Source organism: Aythya marila (genome assembly GCF_965140915.1).
Source record: "Aythya marila genome assembly, chromosome: 11".
In the NCBI taxonomy this organism is placed as follows: Eukaryota; Metazoa; Chordata; class Aves; order Anseriformes; family Anatidae; genus Aythya; species Aythya marila.
In genome coordinates, this window is record NC_139052.1 from 7,564,818 (window position 1) to 7,583,211 (window position 18,394).

Below are 18,394 nucleotides of genomic sequence, written 5' to 3' on the forward strand. Positions count from 1 at the left end.
ATGCTGAGTGGTTTCCTTCGCCGTGGAAGATTGAATCTTCCCTGATCTGAGCTTCCCCCCGCTGTAAGCAGGGCAGAACTTCATTTGTCACCTTGGTTATAGCAAGAGAAGAGGAGCAACGCCAAGGTGCAGCAAGCACAACGGAGACTAAAACATCTCCGCTGCCTGAGGCGTTGCAGGGGAGGATTATAGTTGCTCCGTTTGCAAAGGAGCCGGCTGTTTCAATGCCGCCCCGCGCCGAGCCCCGGAGCAGTTACCGAGCGGGGCCGGGGACAGCGGCGCTGCCCGCGCTCCTGCCGCCCCTTGCAGGCGGTCCCGCGGCGGCGGGGCCGGGCCGGGCCGCGCTGCCCCGCGGGCTGCTCGGGCGGGAGGCGCGCGACCAGCAGCAGCCGCGGGCTCCGTGCACGCGCGCGCCCCGTGCAGCCGCGCGCCTCGCTGCGGCCCCCTCAGGAGCAGCGGCAGGAGGAGGAGGAGAAGGGCGCGGCCCCTCCCGGCGGGCGGAGCGGCGGGCGGGAGGCCGGCTCCTCGGAAAGCCCGGCGAGAGGCGGGGGGAGGGAGCCGCCGGGCTTCGCGGACGGGAGGCCGGCTGCCCGCAAAGCCCGGCGCGCGGATCGCGGGCTCGGCCCTAAGATGGCTGTTGTGCGCGGGGCGCCGCCGCTGTAGCGCCGCGAGGAGCCGCCCGCCGCGCCCCGCCGCCTCGCCTCGCCGCCATGGAGTGCCCGCACCTCGGCTCCAGCGTCTGCATCGCGCCCGACTCGGCCAAGTTCCCGCAGGGCTCGCCCTCCTCCTGGTGCTGCAGCGGTGAGTGCGCCCGGCACGGCCCAGCCCGAGGCGGCCCCGGGCCCTCACGCGGCGGCCGAGCGCCCTCAGCGCGGCCCGGCCCGGCCCGGCCCCGCCGCCCCTTTGTTCCCCGCGGGCCCGGCCCCGAGCCCCCCCCCCCCCCCCCCCCCCCCCCCCGGGCGGCTGCCGCGTGTCTCGGCCGCGGGGGCCGGGATCGGGGCCGGGCAGCCCGCTCGGGGCCGCCTCCCCCCGGCGCGGAGGAATGCGGAGCGCGGCCCCTCCGCCCCTTTGTTCGCTGCCCGGCCGCGGGAAGGGGGGGCCGGCGGCCGCCGCGGGGTCGGCGCGGCCGTTAAACCGCCCCCGGCCCGCGGGGCTTGGCCGTGTGCGGAGGGGCTCGGGGCTGCCGGGCCGGTCCCTGGCGCTGTGGCGGTGCCAGCAGCCGCCGCCGTGCCCGGCTCTGAAGCGCAGCCGGGCGCGTCGCGCTGCCCGCTCCCTGCGAAGTTGCGGCTTCCGAGGTGCTTCCAGCTTGGCCTTCAAGCAGATGGTTGCACACGTGCAGCCCGCGGTGTTGCTGTCATGTTCCGTGCGTCTTGGTCCGTTCCAGCTGCATCGTGCGCAGTTACGCGCAGCGCTCAAGTACGTGCAGGCCGGGACACGCAACCGAGCGCTCAGCATGGGCAGTAGGCCCCGTTCCGAGCAGCGTGACCCGCTGTGGCTGCGGGCACTGCACGGAAACCCTCTTCTGGGAGCAACACACAAAGGAACGCTGAACTGTTGGTTACGTTTTAAGGTGTTCCTATTTTTAAAGAGAAGATCGTTGTCCTTTGTCTAGCCGTATCAATGCTTTAGTGTGGGAAGAGTGCTGCTCACTGGAGTTCTTCCCTGATTGCAGTTTCCTGGAGCCAAGGTGTGGTAGCGCTGCTGCTTCCTTTGGCAGAACCAGTTATTTTACTCTGTAATGCTCTTGATTTTAGAGGGAGTAAGCTTTACAGTGGAATAATATGGAGAAATGATTAGAGGGAAAGAAGTACAGGAAGAGTTATTTTTTGTAGTGTTTGGTTACTGAAAAAAATTCTTGGCTAGAAGTGTAACTCTCTAAGTCCATCTGTTATCTTCAGGCTATCACGGGTAAGCAAAGTTGTCATCCAGAAACATATGGTAGCAGGGAACCACCCTAAAAACAAGCCAGATAAACTTACAAAAACTAAAAATGTAGACTCATGTATTAATATAACTTTTCAGCTTCAAAAATGAGCCAGTGTAGAGCTACAGGATCCTGTTAGACATGCTTCTAAGTGAAGCAGTTAAAGCAAATTTTTTGTTGTCAGTCAGAGGTGTTTCAACTGATTTATTACAGTTGGGAGGCAGGAAGGAGGTGATGGACACTTTGGGGAACTAGAGGATTTAATAAGGATGCCGTATTTAGGGGTGTGTCTCCACCACTTGCTATGCTTTTTAATAAAATTAAGTTAAGTCATACAGTGTTTGCATAGCTAACTATTGGGTAAGGAAAATGTAGGTATGTTGCATTTAAGACATTCCAGTGAGCAAACAGCTTGCTGTTGACAACGTAAAGTGAATGAAAAATGTTACTAAAAATGAATGTTGTGTTCCTATTAGTCTAGTAAAATGTAACGTGTTCCTTCTCAGTACTAACTCATGCTGATTGCTACGTTAGCTTCCTGATGGTGTGCAGAGTACTCTGTCTTTGTTGTCTGTGCTTATTTTAGTGAGATTAACTTCTAAAGGTGTGTAATACTGTTTTCTGTCAATTCACAATGCGTACAATTTCTCATTTGCTGGTTTTGCTGCAAGTTGGTAACGTGCAATTATATAAAGAAAGTGACTTACAAATTAGTATCTTGTCAAAATTTAGTGTATTTCCTATTGCCTTTGATGCTGTTTTCTAAGGTTCTGTGGACTTGGTTCTTTCTGTTGGTGTTGTTGCCTCAGTTGGAGAAAAATATTTAAAGGTAATTTGCTGCAGTATGTAATTATAAGGCATCTATCATCTACTGCATTGTCTTAAAATGACTCAGAACCTGTAGTCAGTCCTGTTTGGAGTTACGGCTGACCTTTCCAGAAAAGGAGTAAGCGAGGGTACTGATACAGGAAGCTTTCTGGCAGCCACGTGACCTGCCAGTGATAGCAAAACATTACAGAAGAACAGGTTGGAGAGCGAGGTCGTAGTTCAGACTGCCAGTGGCTATTTTTGTCATTATCTTGGCTATCTGTGGTTTGAGGACCTGGAATTGTCACACTGACTGAGTGACACATGCTGGTGAATTACCATTTCCTCTCCTCTTCAAAAGCTTGATGGCAACAGTAACTTCCTGAGGAACACACTGTTGAATGTTGTGGAGATGCACTGTTGTACAATGGAAGGGTGTTACATTTGAAGCTGCTATTCTGAGGTTAGCTTTACTGAAGTTAGGGAATTGAGTAGAGGAGCATGTGTGCCTGCCTGAATTGCTCTTTCGGCCTAAATTAGCTCTCGTAGAAGCTACGTGGCAGAGTTGTTACGGAGGTTTTGTGATGAAGGAAGACTCTTGGAGAACAATAAGAGGAAGCACCAATCACAAGTGTGCTGATGGGAGTAAAAATGGTTTTGCTCCAGTTTAAAGAGTAATGGTCAGTTGTTCATTTTAATTTATCTTAGAGCTTCTGTGATGTTGCTGGTATATAAGCACCTCTTTGGAGGATGGCATATCTTCCCCTGAGTATTTAATCCTGTCAAGAGTGCTCTGTACAGTAATCAGTACAGAAAGAAGCATGCTTTTGCTCTGAAGAGCTTGAAGGCTGTCAAAAAGGAGCATAGAGTGCCTTTTTGGAGATGCAGGGGCAAATCCTTTGTTGTTGTCCTTATAATTGGGCATTTAAGAGGAGAGGAGATGAATGTATATCATAGAAATTGTACAGAAACTGAAAATTGCTTTTAATCAGTGTTGTCACATGTAATGCTGCATGCAGATGCCTGCTAATTCCAATTGCAGTGCAGGCTTTCCATGCACTTTAATTTCTGAAATTTCTGCTGAAGTTGGAAGCAGAGTAGCTGGAGGCGTTGGCAAGACTGTAGAGTGTCACAGAATTTGTCTGATGTGCCACACCTTTGGTGCTGTTGTGCAAATGGTGTAATTATGAAAAGTACTCTGGAACAGCTCAGATGTGGTATTTCTCAACAACTTTTCATAGACTCGTGAAACCACAGGGAGCTAGGCCGCACCTAAGTAAGATTGCAATCTTCTAAGCACACTTGTGCAAGTCTAGAGAATTTTGCCAACTTTTTTCCTCCGTGGTCGAGGTGAACTCACTGGTTATTTGATGGAGAATTTCAAGGTACCTCTTTAGAAGAACAACTGCAGACATAAGTTTATGTCTGCTGAAACAGAGATACAGTGAGTTATTTTTTCCAGGGGAATTGTGCTTTTGAAATACGCTTTTAATGATTGTTTCAGATCACTGTCCATCGAATACCTTTTAATTCATAAGTAGCAAATTTTGTTAGATATTGAAGAGCAATTCTGGCTGTAGAGCGGTATTTCCTGCTAAAGCTAAATATATTTGCCTGACATCTGTTTCTTGGATTCTAATTTCTGTTGAATAAGAACTGTAATTTCACAGTTGGTCAGAAGCATACATTGTGGCATTTGCAAATGTCGCTGGGACTATAAAAAATACAGAATAGAGCAAGCACTAGGAAGCCGTTTGAGGCCTAGTGAACAACGATTATGGTAAATATCTGCATGCTGAATTAGAACATTTTTTCTGTTTTCAGAGTAATTTACAAAAAGGCATTGTTAGTTCAGAATAACCTAAAATGTTACTGAATACTTGATGTATACATGAGAGCAAATGGTTTGGGCCGAGTGGGGTAACTTCTGAGAACGAGATTGTTTTGGGTCAGACTGCTTTTGGTGATGTCCCCCAGGTAAACTGGGTGCTCTGCTTTATTTTTGTTGGGGCAGGCCGTGCTCTGGCGGCTTGTTGGACAGCTGCTATCAGTGCCAAAACAAACATGCTGTAAAAGCACAGGTACGCAGACTTTAACCATCTCAGCTTTCCTTTCTGTCTCAGCTCCTTGTTTCTTCTCCATCTCCACGAGTGTTTGTCCTTTTCCTTTTTCATTTTAATTACTAGAGATCCTCCCTTCATCTTTTTTTCTGTTTTTAGTACAACGTGGGAGGATAGAGAACTCACTGAAGGTGGAGAGGGGTAGGTAGGACCTTCTTCCTGTGACAAATTATTTTCAGTCTGCAAAGTGTAGACTCAGGGTAAGCTAGTGGGCAGTGTGTAGACATAATACTCTGTGAGGGTTATTTCTAATTTTTCCCATACCTGAAAATTGAACTTGACCAGGAAATTACCAGATTTATTATGAAATTTATTATGAAATTTAAGGATAAAATAACTATGTAAAAGTTTAAACTTTTTTTTTTTTTTCTCAAGTCAAATTTTAAAGTTGAGTGGCATTTCTTTTATTTCTCAGGGTGAATGCAATGCAGATATTAACTCTTCAGACTTCATAGGCTGTTTTATCTCCTGATATTCAATTTTTATTTTTGTTAAGTAAAGTTTGTTGATTTGGTTTGTATTGTTTTAGATTAGGTCTTGTTTTCATTAAAACTGTGAACATTTTTTTTTTCCTATTTGAATCAGTTACTGATGTATGAACTAATTAACCATGGAGGCAATTGCTGTCGTAGCCTATGTGATACAGCATAGCGCTTTGGAACACATTTTGTCAGAAGATGGATGTTTATTGAGGTGGGATAGGAATCTCAATTTCAGTCACATAAGCTAGACCTAATTTTTCTTTTCACTATAGAAAAGAGGAGTCTCTGATTTCAAATACTTCGTATGTTTAAAGACATATTTGAGTCAAAAAATGTTAAATTCATGGTGGCTAATATTTTCTAGGTTTTCTTTTGAAAAAATTCTATTATACTCAACAAAGTCACACTTCATCACAAAATTTGAATGTCAGCTGATGAAAGGGACTTCTTCAGAGGGGGGTAGCAGTCAAATACCTAATGTGTTGCTTCTGTTTAGAAACCAAATCTCTAATCTTCATGTATATTTTGAAGGATAAATTTACTTCTGAGTATTCTAAATTATTTCATGATCTAACTAACGCCAGTATTTTGAAATGACTCTTCAAAGTGCACCATATGGTAAGGAGACAGGATGGTCTGAGGTGTTTGGGAAGTGAGATATATATGGCATACACACGTATGCAGGACAGAGGCTTCTGTGTGCATGGCAAACTCTTGACTTACCACAGATTAGCTCAAATCTCATCTCAGATGGTTTAAATGTAATCAGGGTAATAATTTTCACCTGCCTTGCCAAGCCCTTCAAGATGTGCAGGTGTTTAACAAAAAATCAATGTATTATTCTTACTTTATTTTATTTTATTTTATTTTATTTTATTTTATTTTATTTTATTTTATTTTATTTTATTTTATTTTATTTTATTTTATTTTATTTTGATAACTGTGCATGGTTGTGAGGTGCTACGGCTGACAGCATTAGAGTAGTGAGATTTTTGTTACGTTTGTGTCTGAGGCTCTTAGAGTGAAAGTTTCAGACATGGTGTTTAGAAGGAAATAAAGCTTTGAGGCATTTCTAACTCGGTCAGTGCTGCTCACTTTATTTAGTAACCTGTTCCTTTGCTGCTTTCTGTACTATTTTTAATAAATGTTCATCACTTAGGTGAAGAGCAGTTGAAGGCCATGCACAATTGCGATAATCAATGGAGGTTCAAAAATGCAACTTCCTCAGAAATTTAGATCTGAAAAGTAGTTAAGGCTTTTCAGATATGTATTTTGAGATTATTGGAGGAAACAATTTTTACTGTAGAGTGGATTAGAGTAATAACTGATAAAAACATTAATTGCTTTATGGTGCCCTTGTTAAGGGGGCAGCATAAGATTTTAAGTCCTTCATTTCCTTAATAATGCGAAGGCTTTTAAAATGTTGCTGACACTATTTTAATGTACTTAGCATTCAGCAATCTTAACTGGTATGTCAAGGCAATGCTCTTCCCACCCCCCCACCCCCTCCCCCTTTGGAATATCTATCTAATTTTGTATCTTGTAGATGTAGCTGTGAAATTGTTTTGACAGATTATTACCCATTTGGATCTAATCACAATAACCACAGGCAACCTGGCCAAATAAGGTGATTCTTCTGCAAGTTAGCTTTTTCCCCCACAAAATGCTGCCAGTAGACAGCTGTTTAATATGAAAGTAATGTGATGCTGTCTGGCTGGGGATCCTCACCAAAACCAAACAGGTGGATACTGATTTTAAAGGTGAGTCATGTACATCATCTGGATGCTGTGTGAACACAGGTGTCCACTTGTTCATGTCAGGCTACAGGTGCATGTTCCCAAAATAGCTGTGGCCCTTCTGGATTTTTTTTTAAACATTTGGTTCATAAGTTTTTCAGTTGACAATAGTTTTAGTTTTGTCCACTGTGCGTTTGACTTCCTTTTTTTTTTAAATTTCTTTTGCTCAAAGGGATGGTCAATAATGAGTCTTTTGCATAGTACTGCAGAAATAGGCATTAAATATTGGTGCTAAAAATGAGTAGATTAATAACTAGGGTATATAAAGAAAGCAAGAAGCTTTCTTTATATCTTTCCCCTCTTTTCCCTCCTACTTCCATCTTGATTTTTTTTTGGCCCGAGATTGATTGTTAACCGATTCAAGATTCTTTTCCTTAAGGGTTTGAAAATTGCATTATGCTGCTCGCTCTGCTCTGCCTTTTCTGGCAGCTGTCTGAAAATGCGTAATTCATTTCTGTCTTGCTCTAATATAAAGATGGAATAACTTTTTTTGCATTACTATTATAATGTAGAACAATATCTGTTTGCCTGTGAGAGCTAGTATTAAATTTTAAAATATATACATATATATGTGTGTCTATATTTAAATGTGGATACCAATTAGTTATCAAAGTAGCCGATCCACTAAAAATTGGTTTTGGACTATAAAGGAAAAATAGAGGTAATAGTTCTCATAAAAACTCTCTTGGTCATGATTGTTAAGATAAAATAAATATGCTACTGATGTGTTTGTTTTTTTTTTCCTTTTTTCTTCTTTTCATAATGCATGTTTTCTTACTGTTGTTTTCAGCTAGGATGTGATTTATATGGTATAGGCAGATAAATCAAGTGTTGACATTTGACTCGACATATGGAAAGACTACATAACTTAAATATACTGCATTACTGTAGCCTGAGAGCTAACTTTGTCCTGTTTTATTGAGAAAGCCTCTATGCATATGATTGGTAATGCCGAGGGACCAATTTTTTCTATTTTTTATTTTATTTTACCATAACAGAGGAAGCACAGCATGCGCTGTGTCTTGCTGCTATACATGATCTGATTTTTTTTTCTTGAGTTCGTTTAACCACTTCCTCGGGAAGTGACGTGTCTGTTTACACTGATTGAAAAAAGTTTTCCTTACCCGTATACTTCTCCAGTACTGACTTAAGCATACAGGCAAATCAAAAAGCGTGCATTTTTCCACTTGCAAGTTTTTCAATGTGAAATTCTGGTTACATAACGAAAACTCTGAACTGTAAGCCAGTGTGTTTGAGTGGAAGTTGAGAGTTGAATTAAACGCAGAAGAAACTAATCACCTTGTTCTCTGACAAACATCCCTCAAAGTTAGAAATGTGGTGGGGGCTTCAGTGACCTGTTTTTCCTATGAAAAATTGTTTACCTACCTATGTTTTGTATTCTCACTCAGTTGCTGTTCAGTATGTTTGAATTAGGTATGTTTTTCCCTTGTATGTTTTTCCCTTGTATCAAAGTAGTTCACTGTAACCATCTGTGAAATTTCTTACACGAGACTGAGCAATGCTTTTATTTAGTGACAAGGAGTAGAAATACCACATGTCATTATGCATGAGCACAAATATTAGTTGATTTTGTAAGTTCACGGATTGCCACAAAATGACTCATCTGTTTTCTCTCTAAAAACTTAATCTTTCTGGTTTTGGCTAGAAGACAAAGGCAAAAGAAACAAATTCATTTTCTCTCCATATCTTTAAGGTGAGGCTAGCATCCTTCTGTCATCTTCAGAGCTTGTTTGAATTCTTGTACATTTGGATGTGATTTTAGTTAGGCTGTCTTGATACAGTTATGACTTCTGTTTATTATGCATCTCTTTGTTACAAGGGTATGCAACGCTGAAAGAATGGTTGACGTTTTTATATTGTTAGCAATGCCTACCAGAAATCTTGTTTCCTTGTAAATTCTCTTGCTTTGATTTAAATGTAATTTAAATTTAATCTTTTTTTTTTTTTTTTTTTTTTTTTTTCCTCAAGCATGTGGGTGTTAGCTGATTTAAAAACATGGTTTTAAATAGTCCAATTAAAAATAATCTCCCCTTCTGTCTGGTTTCATTTTGACTAAATCCTTTTTTTTTTTTTTTTTTTTTTTCCTAAAACAGGCAATGGTGTGTATCAGATGAACCTTACTTAAAAGAAGATTGTTGAACAGAAGACTTACTTTCCTAGTACTAAATAGTTTAAAATAAGATCAATCCATTTATGAGCTTCTTGTAATAGGGCAGGTAGGACAGAAATAAGAGTTTTGAGTGAAATTAAGCTTGAAAACCAATAGGAATGTTTTTTTAAAACCTAAACAGTAAAACAGCTGGCTTTTAAGTTCTAGTATGTTTCTTGTTTTCAAAGACTATAATGTTTCTTTTTTATGCTTTTTCTTGTCTAGGATGGGGCTTTATTCTACTCAGAGGTTTGAAAAGTACTTTTGTAACATTTTCCTTTTTCAGTTGCTTGGTTTTCATTACGGTTAATCATCTGGAATTGACTAGCCATAAGTTCTTAGAATGTGGAGCAGATACTTCTACCAGATGTGTATGCAGCTTAACCCTCCCCAGACACCCCCAAAAACCAACAACCATCGTCATTTAACTCAACATTTAATTTCTGGAACCTACATATAGATTATACAATAATGTTAGCATTCTGCTGTGGCTCTGTGCTTCTGTGTACATTAGTGCCTGTCTTGTCCTACAATTTTACCAATACATGTACTGATTTTGGTGTTATGGAACCCTTCTGAATGTAAACAGACGCTAGTGTCACATAGTAAGGCTTGCTGCATATATGTTCCTAGCAGCTGCCCTTAAGTACACATTGCTTTCAAAAGAATGCAAAGTCAAAAAATGGGAACACAATCAGCTGTGTTAGTAAATGTGTACTTGGTAGTAAGTAACTTATATTACCTGTAATGGATATTTTTATGTGCTGTCAAAGTACTGGCTTAGCTTGGAGGCCACCTGTATTTTTTAAGGCTTCTTTGCTTCTGCTGACAACGTGATTTTCGTCAGTGCCTATTACAGAGAGTCCTATTACATGCATATCCAGATTGGCTGTGGTCTTCACTGATGTTCTGGGATGAGGGGATGAGTAGGCCTTCTAATTTTTGCTCTGAGAAGCTGTTTTATTTTGTATGCTGGTTTTTAATTGAGTTCACAGGTCAGAGAGCAAGGATACACATGGCTCTGTAATGGTGTGATTTGAACAGTTCATTTTAAGTGGAAAATCTTTGGTTCCAGTCTCAATTTGAACAACTGAATGTTTCATCTGGTGGATTTTGAATGTAGAATGCACAGGTACTCATTGCTGCAGAGCCTGCTGTAGGTGCTAGGCTGGCAAAAGTCATGCTTGCTCTCTTCTATTGTCTCCCCAGACTGCCGAGTAACTGCTTACTCATGCTAAATGCCATCTTCAACAGAAGAAATTGTCAGTGTTCCCTTAGTGCTTAGGAGCAATCTGGAGGGAAAATCTTCCAAGGGCAGGAGGTGTGCTTCTTAAACATAGGCATTCACATCTTGAATGAATGGGGATTGTGTGTAGGAAACTCATGTGATTCAATCACTCCTTGGAAAGTCGTGGCTGCATCCAGAGGGAATTCCGCTCAGTTCCAGGGGTGGGCAGAGCCTTGCTGCGACCCCAGCATGTAACCCTGAAGGAGCACTACCCAACACCCTGGTCTCCTTGATGTTTCCCATGGGCTGATAACTTGAGCGCTTCCTTAGTTAGAATACTGGCTTTCATTGTTTCCTCTCTCAGATGCCTCATACTTCTTATGTATTGCATAGGGGAAGTTAGAGGTAATTCAGAGCCGTTTTGGCAAGTCACCCTAAAAGTGCTGTGCAGGGGGCTGTGTCGGGATGGCTTACCCTTGCTTTAAGTGGAATGACACAGATGCCTAAAGTGTTAGGTCTAGTAGGCTCAATGCTGATCTGGGCTGCTAAAATTCTTTTGGCAAATTATTTGATATCACTTTCTCCATTTTTTGTCTTTAAAATGGAAGTGAGTTCGCTGAGAAATGCTCTGAATCTTGTGACTGAAAAACTTCCTATTTGAGATGTAGTTTGCAGTATTTTGGTTAAACTTTAGTGCAATTTGTATTGCCTCCTCTTGCAGTAATTTCCCAGGATTTTTGGCTTGTAAGTTTCTCCCACCTTTGGTTCCAGCTCTTTGGAGGAGGCGCTTATTAGCCTGATTTCTTAGGCCTGATGTGTCACAGACAGAAGCATCATGTTTCACAAAGTAGGGCTTTCACTCTTTGGTATGTGAATTGTTGCTTCTTTTTTCTTCAGATGTTGTTAATGCAGGCTGCCCAGCTCTTTTTTTTTTTTTTTTTTTTTTTTCCCAGTATTTGTCAGCTTGTTTCAGGAGCCAAACAGAACAATAAAGTCTTGCTATAAAATCTTAATTAGGGCAATGAGAATGGGGTTAAAAGCATGGGGAAGGAAAAGCAAGTCTGTATTTCTAGAATACTGAAAAGTATTCTTGTTTTTTTTGGGGGGGAGATGCACATACATGTGTCCATACACACAGGGTGTGTAGCTGTATAAAACATATATGTGTTTGTGACCAAGTGCATATGTTTCTGGGACAATTTGTTTAGCTTAACATCAATATACTAGTACAACCACAACTATGTAAATATTACTCCTTGTGCAGATGCTGACTGGAGTACCAGCGGCCTTTTTCAGTTTAGCTCATATCAGCATAGTTGACCTATTTTCTGTCAATATGTGACTGAACTGAACTGAACTGAAGAAAGGTCACTTAGGCTAAAGATATTTCTGGGCAGTCATTATGTTGGTGTAATGTAACCATATGATTATACAAGTAAGATTTTAGTGTTTGTAGAGTTCCTTTGGAGAACAAAGTCTAGGCTATTTTGTAAAGGATGCAGAGAGGACTGGGAGTAGTTTAATGCCCCTAATCTTGTTTCCATTCAGCGTGCTCTTAACAGAAGGACCAAAATACCGTTCTTACTGTGCTGATATTCTGTGGCCTTTTCCTTAGAGATGTAATAAAGGGCTATTTTAAACCTTGGATGTGAGCACAAGCCTGTAGTAGTGATGGCCTTAGGTCCATTCTGCTGCCGTGACTGGCAAGTAGCAGGTTTGCAGTGATCGTGTGGCTGCTCTGTTGCCAGGTTCTTGGTGGACACTGCATCTTGCAGGTTTCTTAACTTGGCTGCCTTACAGAAACGGCTTCCTGTTTGTCTGCTCTTCCTGCTTTGTTTTTCTTTTGCCAGTTTCTAAATTATGCAGTGTGCTCTTCAAACAAAACTGTTAGTTTCATGGGTTGTTCATATGCTTCTATGTACTCGCAGCTTTTTCACAGTGGAAATGTGCGGCTTTGTTCTGTAAGGAATACAGCGTTTGCCAGGAGTGTTCTTGCTTCGCAAGCCTGTGCTTGGAGTCTGTTTTCAATAAGGAAAGAAACAGTCAAGATTCAGAAGTACATATTTGAGGGTAAGATGGGGTGGGGGGCCTTGTTATGAGAGGGCCAAACTGATTAGCTATGTCTTAGTCATTCTGCTTGATACAATGGCATGGACATTATTTGTTAGGATGGTTTGCAGGAAGTGAAAACTGAAGGGACAGGGATTGAGGGAAATCTGTAATGCTCCATAGTTACGTATCAGTCTGTGAAGCAGTGTTTGATTTCTGGCTCTCTTGGGGACAGACTGATACTCCTCTTCATAGCAGAGGGGTTTGTAGGCTGTATAACAAATGAGTATTCAGATTTCACTCGGATAATTCTGTAAAAGATGGTATTTTGCCCTGCTATTACATGAGGAAAAAAATGTTTCTACACTTCTGAATAGCCTGATATTGATGTGAAGTGGCAAATGACTCACTGTTTCAGACAGCGTTGTGGCATTGCAGATTTGTTTTCCCTTTTCTTTTGACATGTTAGTATTATCTTTGCCTAACCACTTGAAGCTATTCTAAAAATACAGTAACGTTAGGGCAGTTGGTAACCATTGCAGAAGCACTTCAGCGCTGGCAAAGAAAGCGCCTCGTGTACCTTAGCTTGTAAAGTACTAAATGAGGTGTAACAAACACAGAACTTTTTTTATGTGGTTAAGATGTTTGTCAGACATATCAGTATTGAAAATTTGGGGTTGCTAATGTAATGCAGATCTCTTTTTTTTAATAGTGCTACAAAGAATCACCCCCCACATCCTACTTTAAATACTGATGACTGAGAGAAGTAAAGATATAAGGACCTGTACAAATAGGTTTGAGAGTCCTTCCTCATAATCCTTAGTAATTGCCTAACCTGAAAGCCCCAAATGTGCAAGTCTGTTTTAATGGCGAAGTTCCAGGGCTGTGTGATGTACTTTGCATTGAGAAGGGGTTTGATGTCAATCTGCATCTCTTGTTTCTGATTTACTCTTAAGCCTGTGCCTTCATGTCAGCATTACATTTGAGAAGAATAACCTGCACTTTCTTTACACATGAAGCCTAATTTAGATTATAAGCAGTTCTGGGCAGTGACTGTCCTTGTGCTGTGCTTTCCACAGGGCCTGTCTTGTTAGGGTCCTGACGAATGGCTAAAGCTGCCAGCCTAATTTAGTTTATAAATAATAAGGAACAGACAGTAACTGCTTCAAGATCTGGATTGAGGAATACCTAGAGAGCCAAGCTGTAATGCAGGTATCTACTGAGCCAGCCTCAGAGAAATACAGAATGCAACCTTCAGAAACCTTAAAAAATAGAAGTGTGTAATCCTCACAGAGCAGAGCAACTGTAGGTCACCAATTTAATACTGGCTTCTATGTTTAATCTTGGTGGGAGTCGCTTCCATGTTATTTGAGTTCTTTGTGGGAGGAGATGTTTGTGCAGAAGATAAACTACGCAGTTCTAATGTGATGCAATTGGAGTAAAGTTCCTCCTAAAAGCTAAAGCAAACAAATGAACCGTCTTTTCCTTTTCTCTGATATGAAGATGGAAAACTTTAGTGACCAATATTATTTGGCAATGTGTAGAGTCTGTGGGCTTGTTTGCTGGCCTTGTGCAGAGCACTTAAACCTGGTGTGAACTCTGCAGAATGAATACAACCTAAGTGTAATTTAACACTTAATAAGCACTCAGTGTTAAAATTAAAATACGCAAATGTGAAATTATAAATGCCTGCTGTATAGTGGAAATTAAATGTTTGCATCTTGATTCTTTGGCTTACTGGTTGAGAACCGGTTCCACCCACAGATGATAACATAGTGAAAGCAAAGATATTATTTGCAAGATGGGAGATTTCTGCTGGAATTTTAGTCCTAGGAAGGCTGTCTCATGTTCCTGGCAAGGAAAATGTCGAATAATGGTAGTGTTTTCTTCATGTAGCACTTACGGAACTCTTAAATATCACTCTATATTTAAGTGCATGAATGGTTTTGGCTTCTGTTTCCTTCTGGTTAATTTTTTACTTTTCAGTTTCTGTAATTTACAGAAATAAATTACTAGTCAAGCCAGACCTGTGATCCTTTTTGCCCATGTATACCTGATGATGGCCATTTAATGTCTTCCCTTTCCCTTTGTCTTCTGTTTGCCAGTGTAGAATGTTGATTTTCTGAATAAACTTTTGGTCAAATTTGACAAACTTCTTCCTCGAAGTGTAAGCCAGAACAGCTCCACTTGGCTCTCTGCTTTCTGTTGCAAGACTACCATCACAGTTGTGGGAACGATCAGCTTTAGAAATGTGAAAGCTTATTGCTGAAAAAACAGCAATAGAAAATGGAGGCAGTGTGAGCAAATGTGTTTCTCAAGTAAAATAACTGCAGCAATTAAAGAAAAAATGTTCTGGAGTTTTTACCAAAGGGCTTAAAGTATCTGCTTCAATAAGACTTATGTGGAAATATTGCTGGTTTACAGTGCAGAAATATTTGTGCTTTTTTCCAGTGAGCATAGTAAGACTCCTCTTCTATGGACTGGGGCTGTGAAGTGAAATACAACAACAATTTGTCATAATAAATAGAAACCATAAAATAATTCTCTAAGAAGCAATGTTAGCTCAAAGCTAGCTAGCTTAGTTAGTTTATTTTTCCATCTGACTTAAATAAAAATCTCTGAAAAAGTGTATTAACTCTTTTAAATACCTGTGGTAGTAAGCTTTCTCCTGTTTGACCCTCTTCTTGCTTCTTTCTTTTTTTTTAGCAGGTAATTTGATAAAGAAACTTTTCTTGGTTTTGTTAGCTTAATTCTCTCTGATACTATTTGATCTTACCAGTTTCCTGGGTACCATGGTTTGTAGCATGGTGAATTGACTTCTGAGTTTTGCTAGCCATCCCAAGTTGACCTGGTCAGGTGATGCTGCCCCAAAGCAGCTCCTGTGCATGCCTCAGTTTCCCCAGTTCATTTCTCTGAAGCATGCCTGCAGACAGGGAAGGCTGTTCTCTTCTCAAGCTTTTCTGCACTAAATAACAGTGCAAATAATTTTGCATGTATGCTAGGATTTAATCCTCTTCTTTCTGTTCCTTCTTCACCCTGCACTTACAGACCCTGGTGCTTCTGATGCTTTATTCTTCCTCTGTGACTCTTTTGATTGGCGCTTATATATATGTATAGACAAATCAGGTGGCATTGTACCTTGTAATATTTTGGAGATAATCGAAGTTGTCTTTTTAATTGTTGGTTTTTGGCCTTGCAGAAGTGCACTTAGCATTTTTCTTTCCTCTTCATATTAGCTGGGTATTTGAAAGTGTAATGAGATTTTTGTAAATTTTGTGGTAATGGATAGTTGTTAACATTTTTACTTCATTCAAATCTAAGCATTATGTATCACAGCATTCCTCCTTCGCTGACATGATCCAAATTGGGATTCTTGTAGAAATCGAGGAATCAATATCGATTTAATTGTAGTTACAAAATTGCTATTGTCTATAAAGATGTATATACTTAATCTTGAGTTGACTAATGGAAATGTTGATTTCCCTGTCTGTTTCTCTGTATTCTGCCTACACAGATTATTTATTGTGTTTGTTTTGTTTCTAATCTGAATTTTAGAGACTTTGCTGCTGTGTTGGGGTGGGAGTCAGAATATCCAGTTTTTATGACTCCACCCTGGGATGGTACTTCATCTTCTAGTATCTGCTTTTTTTTTTCCCAGTTCTTTTGCTTAAAAACATCCGTGTTTAATTTGAAAGTTAATTTTTCTAGACTACTTAGAAGACTTAACTGAAAACTTAGATAACATTACAGTTATTTTCTGATGTCTTAAATGGATTGCAAAACATAGCACTGTACTACATTGTAATCATTCAGCTTCATGTGTGTGTCTGAAATGGTGAAATCCTTATGGATATGGCCTTTACCAGTGCTGCTGCATAGGAATATTATATAAATGGTGTGGATTATCATGTGTTACACTATTATTTATTCTGTGTGCTTCTTAATAGATCAACAGGCTTTCTCACAATCTCTTTAAAATGGCTTCTTGTACATGTTTTATGAAACAGAAGTGAAGAGCTGTGGCTATTTTTTTTTTCTGTGTTCAGTGGACTGCCTTATTAAAAATGAAAATAAATGTTTTAAACATTCCCAATGTTTTTGCAACTTGTGCTTCTGATACTTTTGTATCATATCTCAAAATGAAGTAGACTTTGCGTAGATGGAATACAGACAAAAAATGTAATTTTTTCTTGTAAAGAAAGAGGCAAATGAATAGCCTGTGGCTAAGACTCAAGGTCGATGTGCTTTAGTGTCAGTAGCTCTTCAGTCTTTAGTCTGTTAGTCCCTAATATGGGTTAATAAATGTGACTAGCTATTTTATGTAACTGTGCTGTAAGGTGGAGTCAGGGCAGACCTGCTGCTAGCACTCAGGATGTGTACAGTACATAACTGTAATATCAGAGCCAATTCATTTGATGCTTTTTTCATGTCTTTTGTAGTGTGCCGGTCAAATAAAAGTCCATGGGTCTGTCTGACGTGCTCGAGTGTCCATTGTGGAAGGTGGGTACTAAGTGTTAGTTTGAAAAATGTTTAATCAGACCTCTACTTTCTTCCCTTGTTGCTTGAATGAGGCTTTTTTTTTTTTTTTCTTAAAAAAAAAAATCTTGAATGTCCTGTAATTCGTGAAAGAAACCTTCATGATATTATTTAACATTATATGCTTATGCTAAACACACTTCTTTGCTACCTTGTTGAGAGTCCGGAGAATACATTCAACATAATTTTTTTTACAAAATAAAAGCTTGCGATGAATGTGATTGATCAGCTCAGAGAGTGCCTAGAGAACAGCTAATTCCATGGACTGTTGTTAGCTCAATTCAGTAAAAGATGTTTCTATTTTAATAAGATAAAAACAATAAGAATTCTTGGAAACCACAAATCCAAATTGGGTACAGCTTACTTTGAGTAAAATAGCAACTGTTCAGCTTAAACAGAAAATACTGTAAATGTACTGCATTGTTACTTTGAACAAAATAATTATCTTAGCATGTAAGAACCATCTACCATTGTACTATTGCAATTCCTTCAGAGTACAGCTGATATGTCTATCAGTTGAATTCCACCAAAAGAATTTGTACAGGAATGATACAGCCAATTTTGTTGTTTATATGCCAGAGAATTTGTTGGTACTCTATAAATGTTTGAGATGTGCAAACTAGTGAGGATACAGTCAGTGTTGACATTTAGACAGTGTCTGAGATATGAGCATGTTTTCATCTGTAGGGTAGCACCTGTGTTGGTATGCTTTTATTTTGGAAAATCATCACTAAACTTAGTTTGTCTTTAAAAGTGGATTCAGTGAAGCTCAGGTTTTACTACTTTGATCAGGATAGCAATGAGTAACTGCAACAATTTTAATAATCTCTCTCTCTCTTATTCAGAGTTTTTTAGTACAAAAATCTTTTTTTCCCCTCTCTCTCTTATTTCTTTTACAAATTTATACTTTGAGAGAGGCAAGAGAGTGGAGCTATTTCATAGTATGTGAAGGTGTAAAATAAGTGTTTTGGACTATTTTATTGATTTTGTTACCAGTCTTTGCTATTACTGTCCACCTCTGACTCTGTGTACAGTTACTTGGCATTGAGTCAGTTATGTATGCAGTTTGTTTTGACTTTTCAAACTGCTCCATCCTTAGAACTGAAAATAACTGAATGAGAAGAATGTGATATACCTTGTAATGGGAGCACTTTTGATCTTGCAGGTGCTTGAATGCAGGCACACAGCATATCCTTCTGTTCAGATAATGTTTGAAATCAAAGGAAGCTTTTCAGGTCTTCACTTGAAGTACATCCTCCAGGTTAGAGCCACTGGGAACGTT

The 18,394-nt window shown here is 40.4% G+C and overlaps 1 protein-coding gene across 3 annotated transcripts in view; it reads left to right on the forward strand.

Annotated features, from left to right (window-relative positions):
* Positions 1–457: 457 nt before the first annotated feature.
* USP3 (ubiquitin specific peptidase 3) overlaps positions 458–18,394 on the forward strand; it is a 44,347-nt gene continuing 26,410 nt past the window's right edge. The window contains exons 1-2 of one of the 3 annotated variants that reach the window (XM_082768826.1): positions 458–801; positions 17,016–17,076. In XM_082768826.1, coding sequence (XP_082624952.1) covers positions 711–801; positions 17,016–17,076 — 152 coding nt within the window. In that variant the 5' untranslated portion in view covers positions 458–710. Of the gene's footprint in view, positions 802–1,095; positions 1,417–12,407; positions 12,598–17,015; positions 17,077–18,394 lie in introns of those variants that run through there. The other 2 variants (XM_082768827.1, XM_082768825.1) reach the window with 2 other exon arrangements.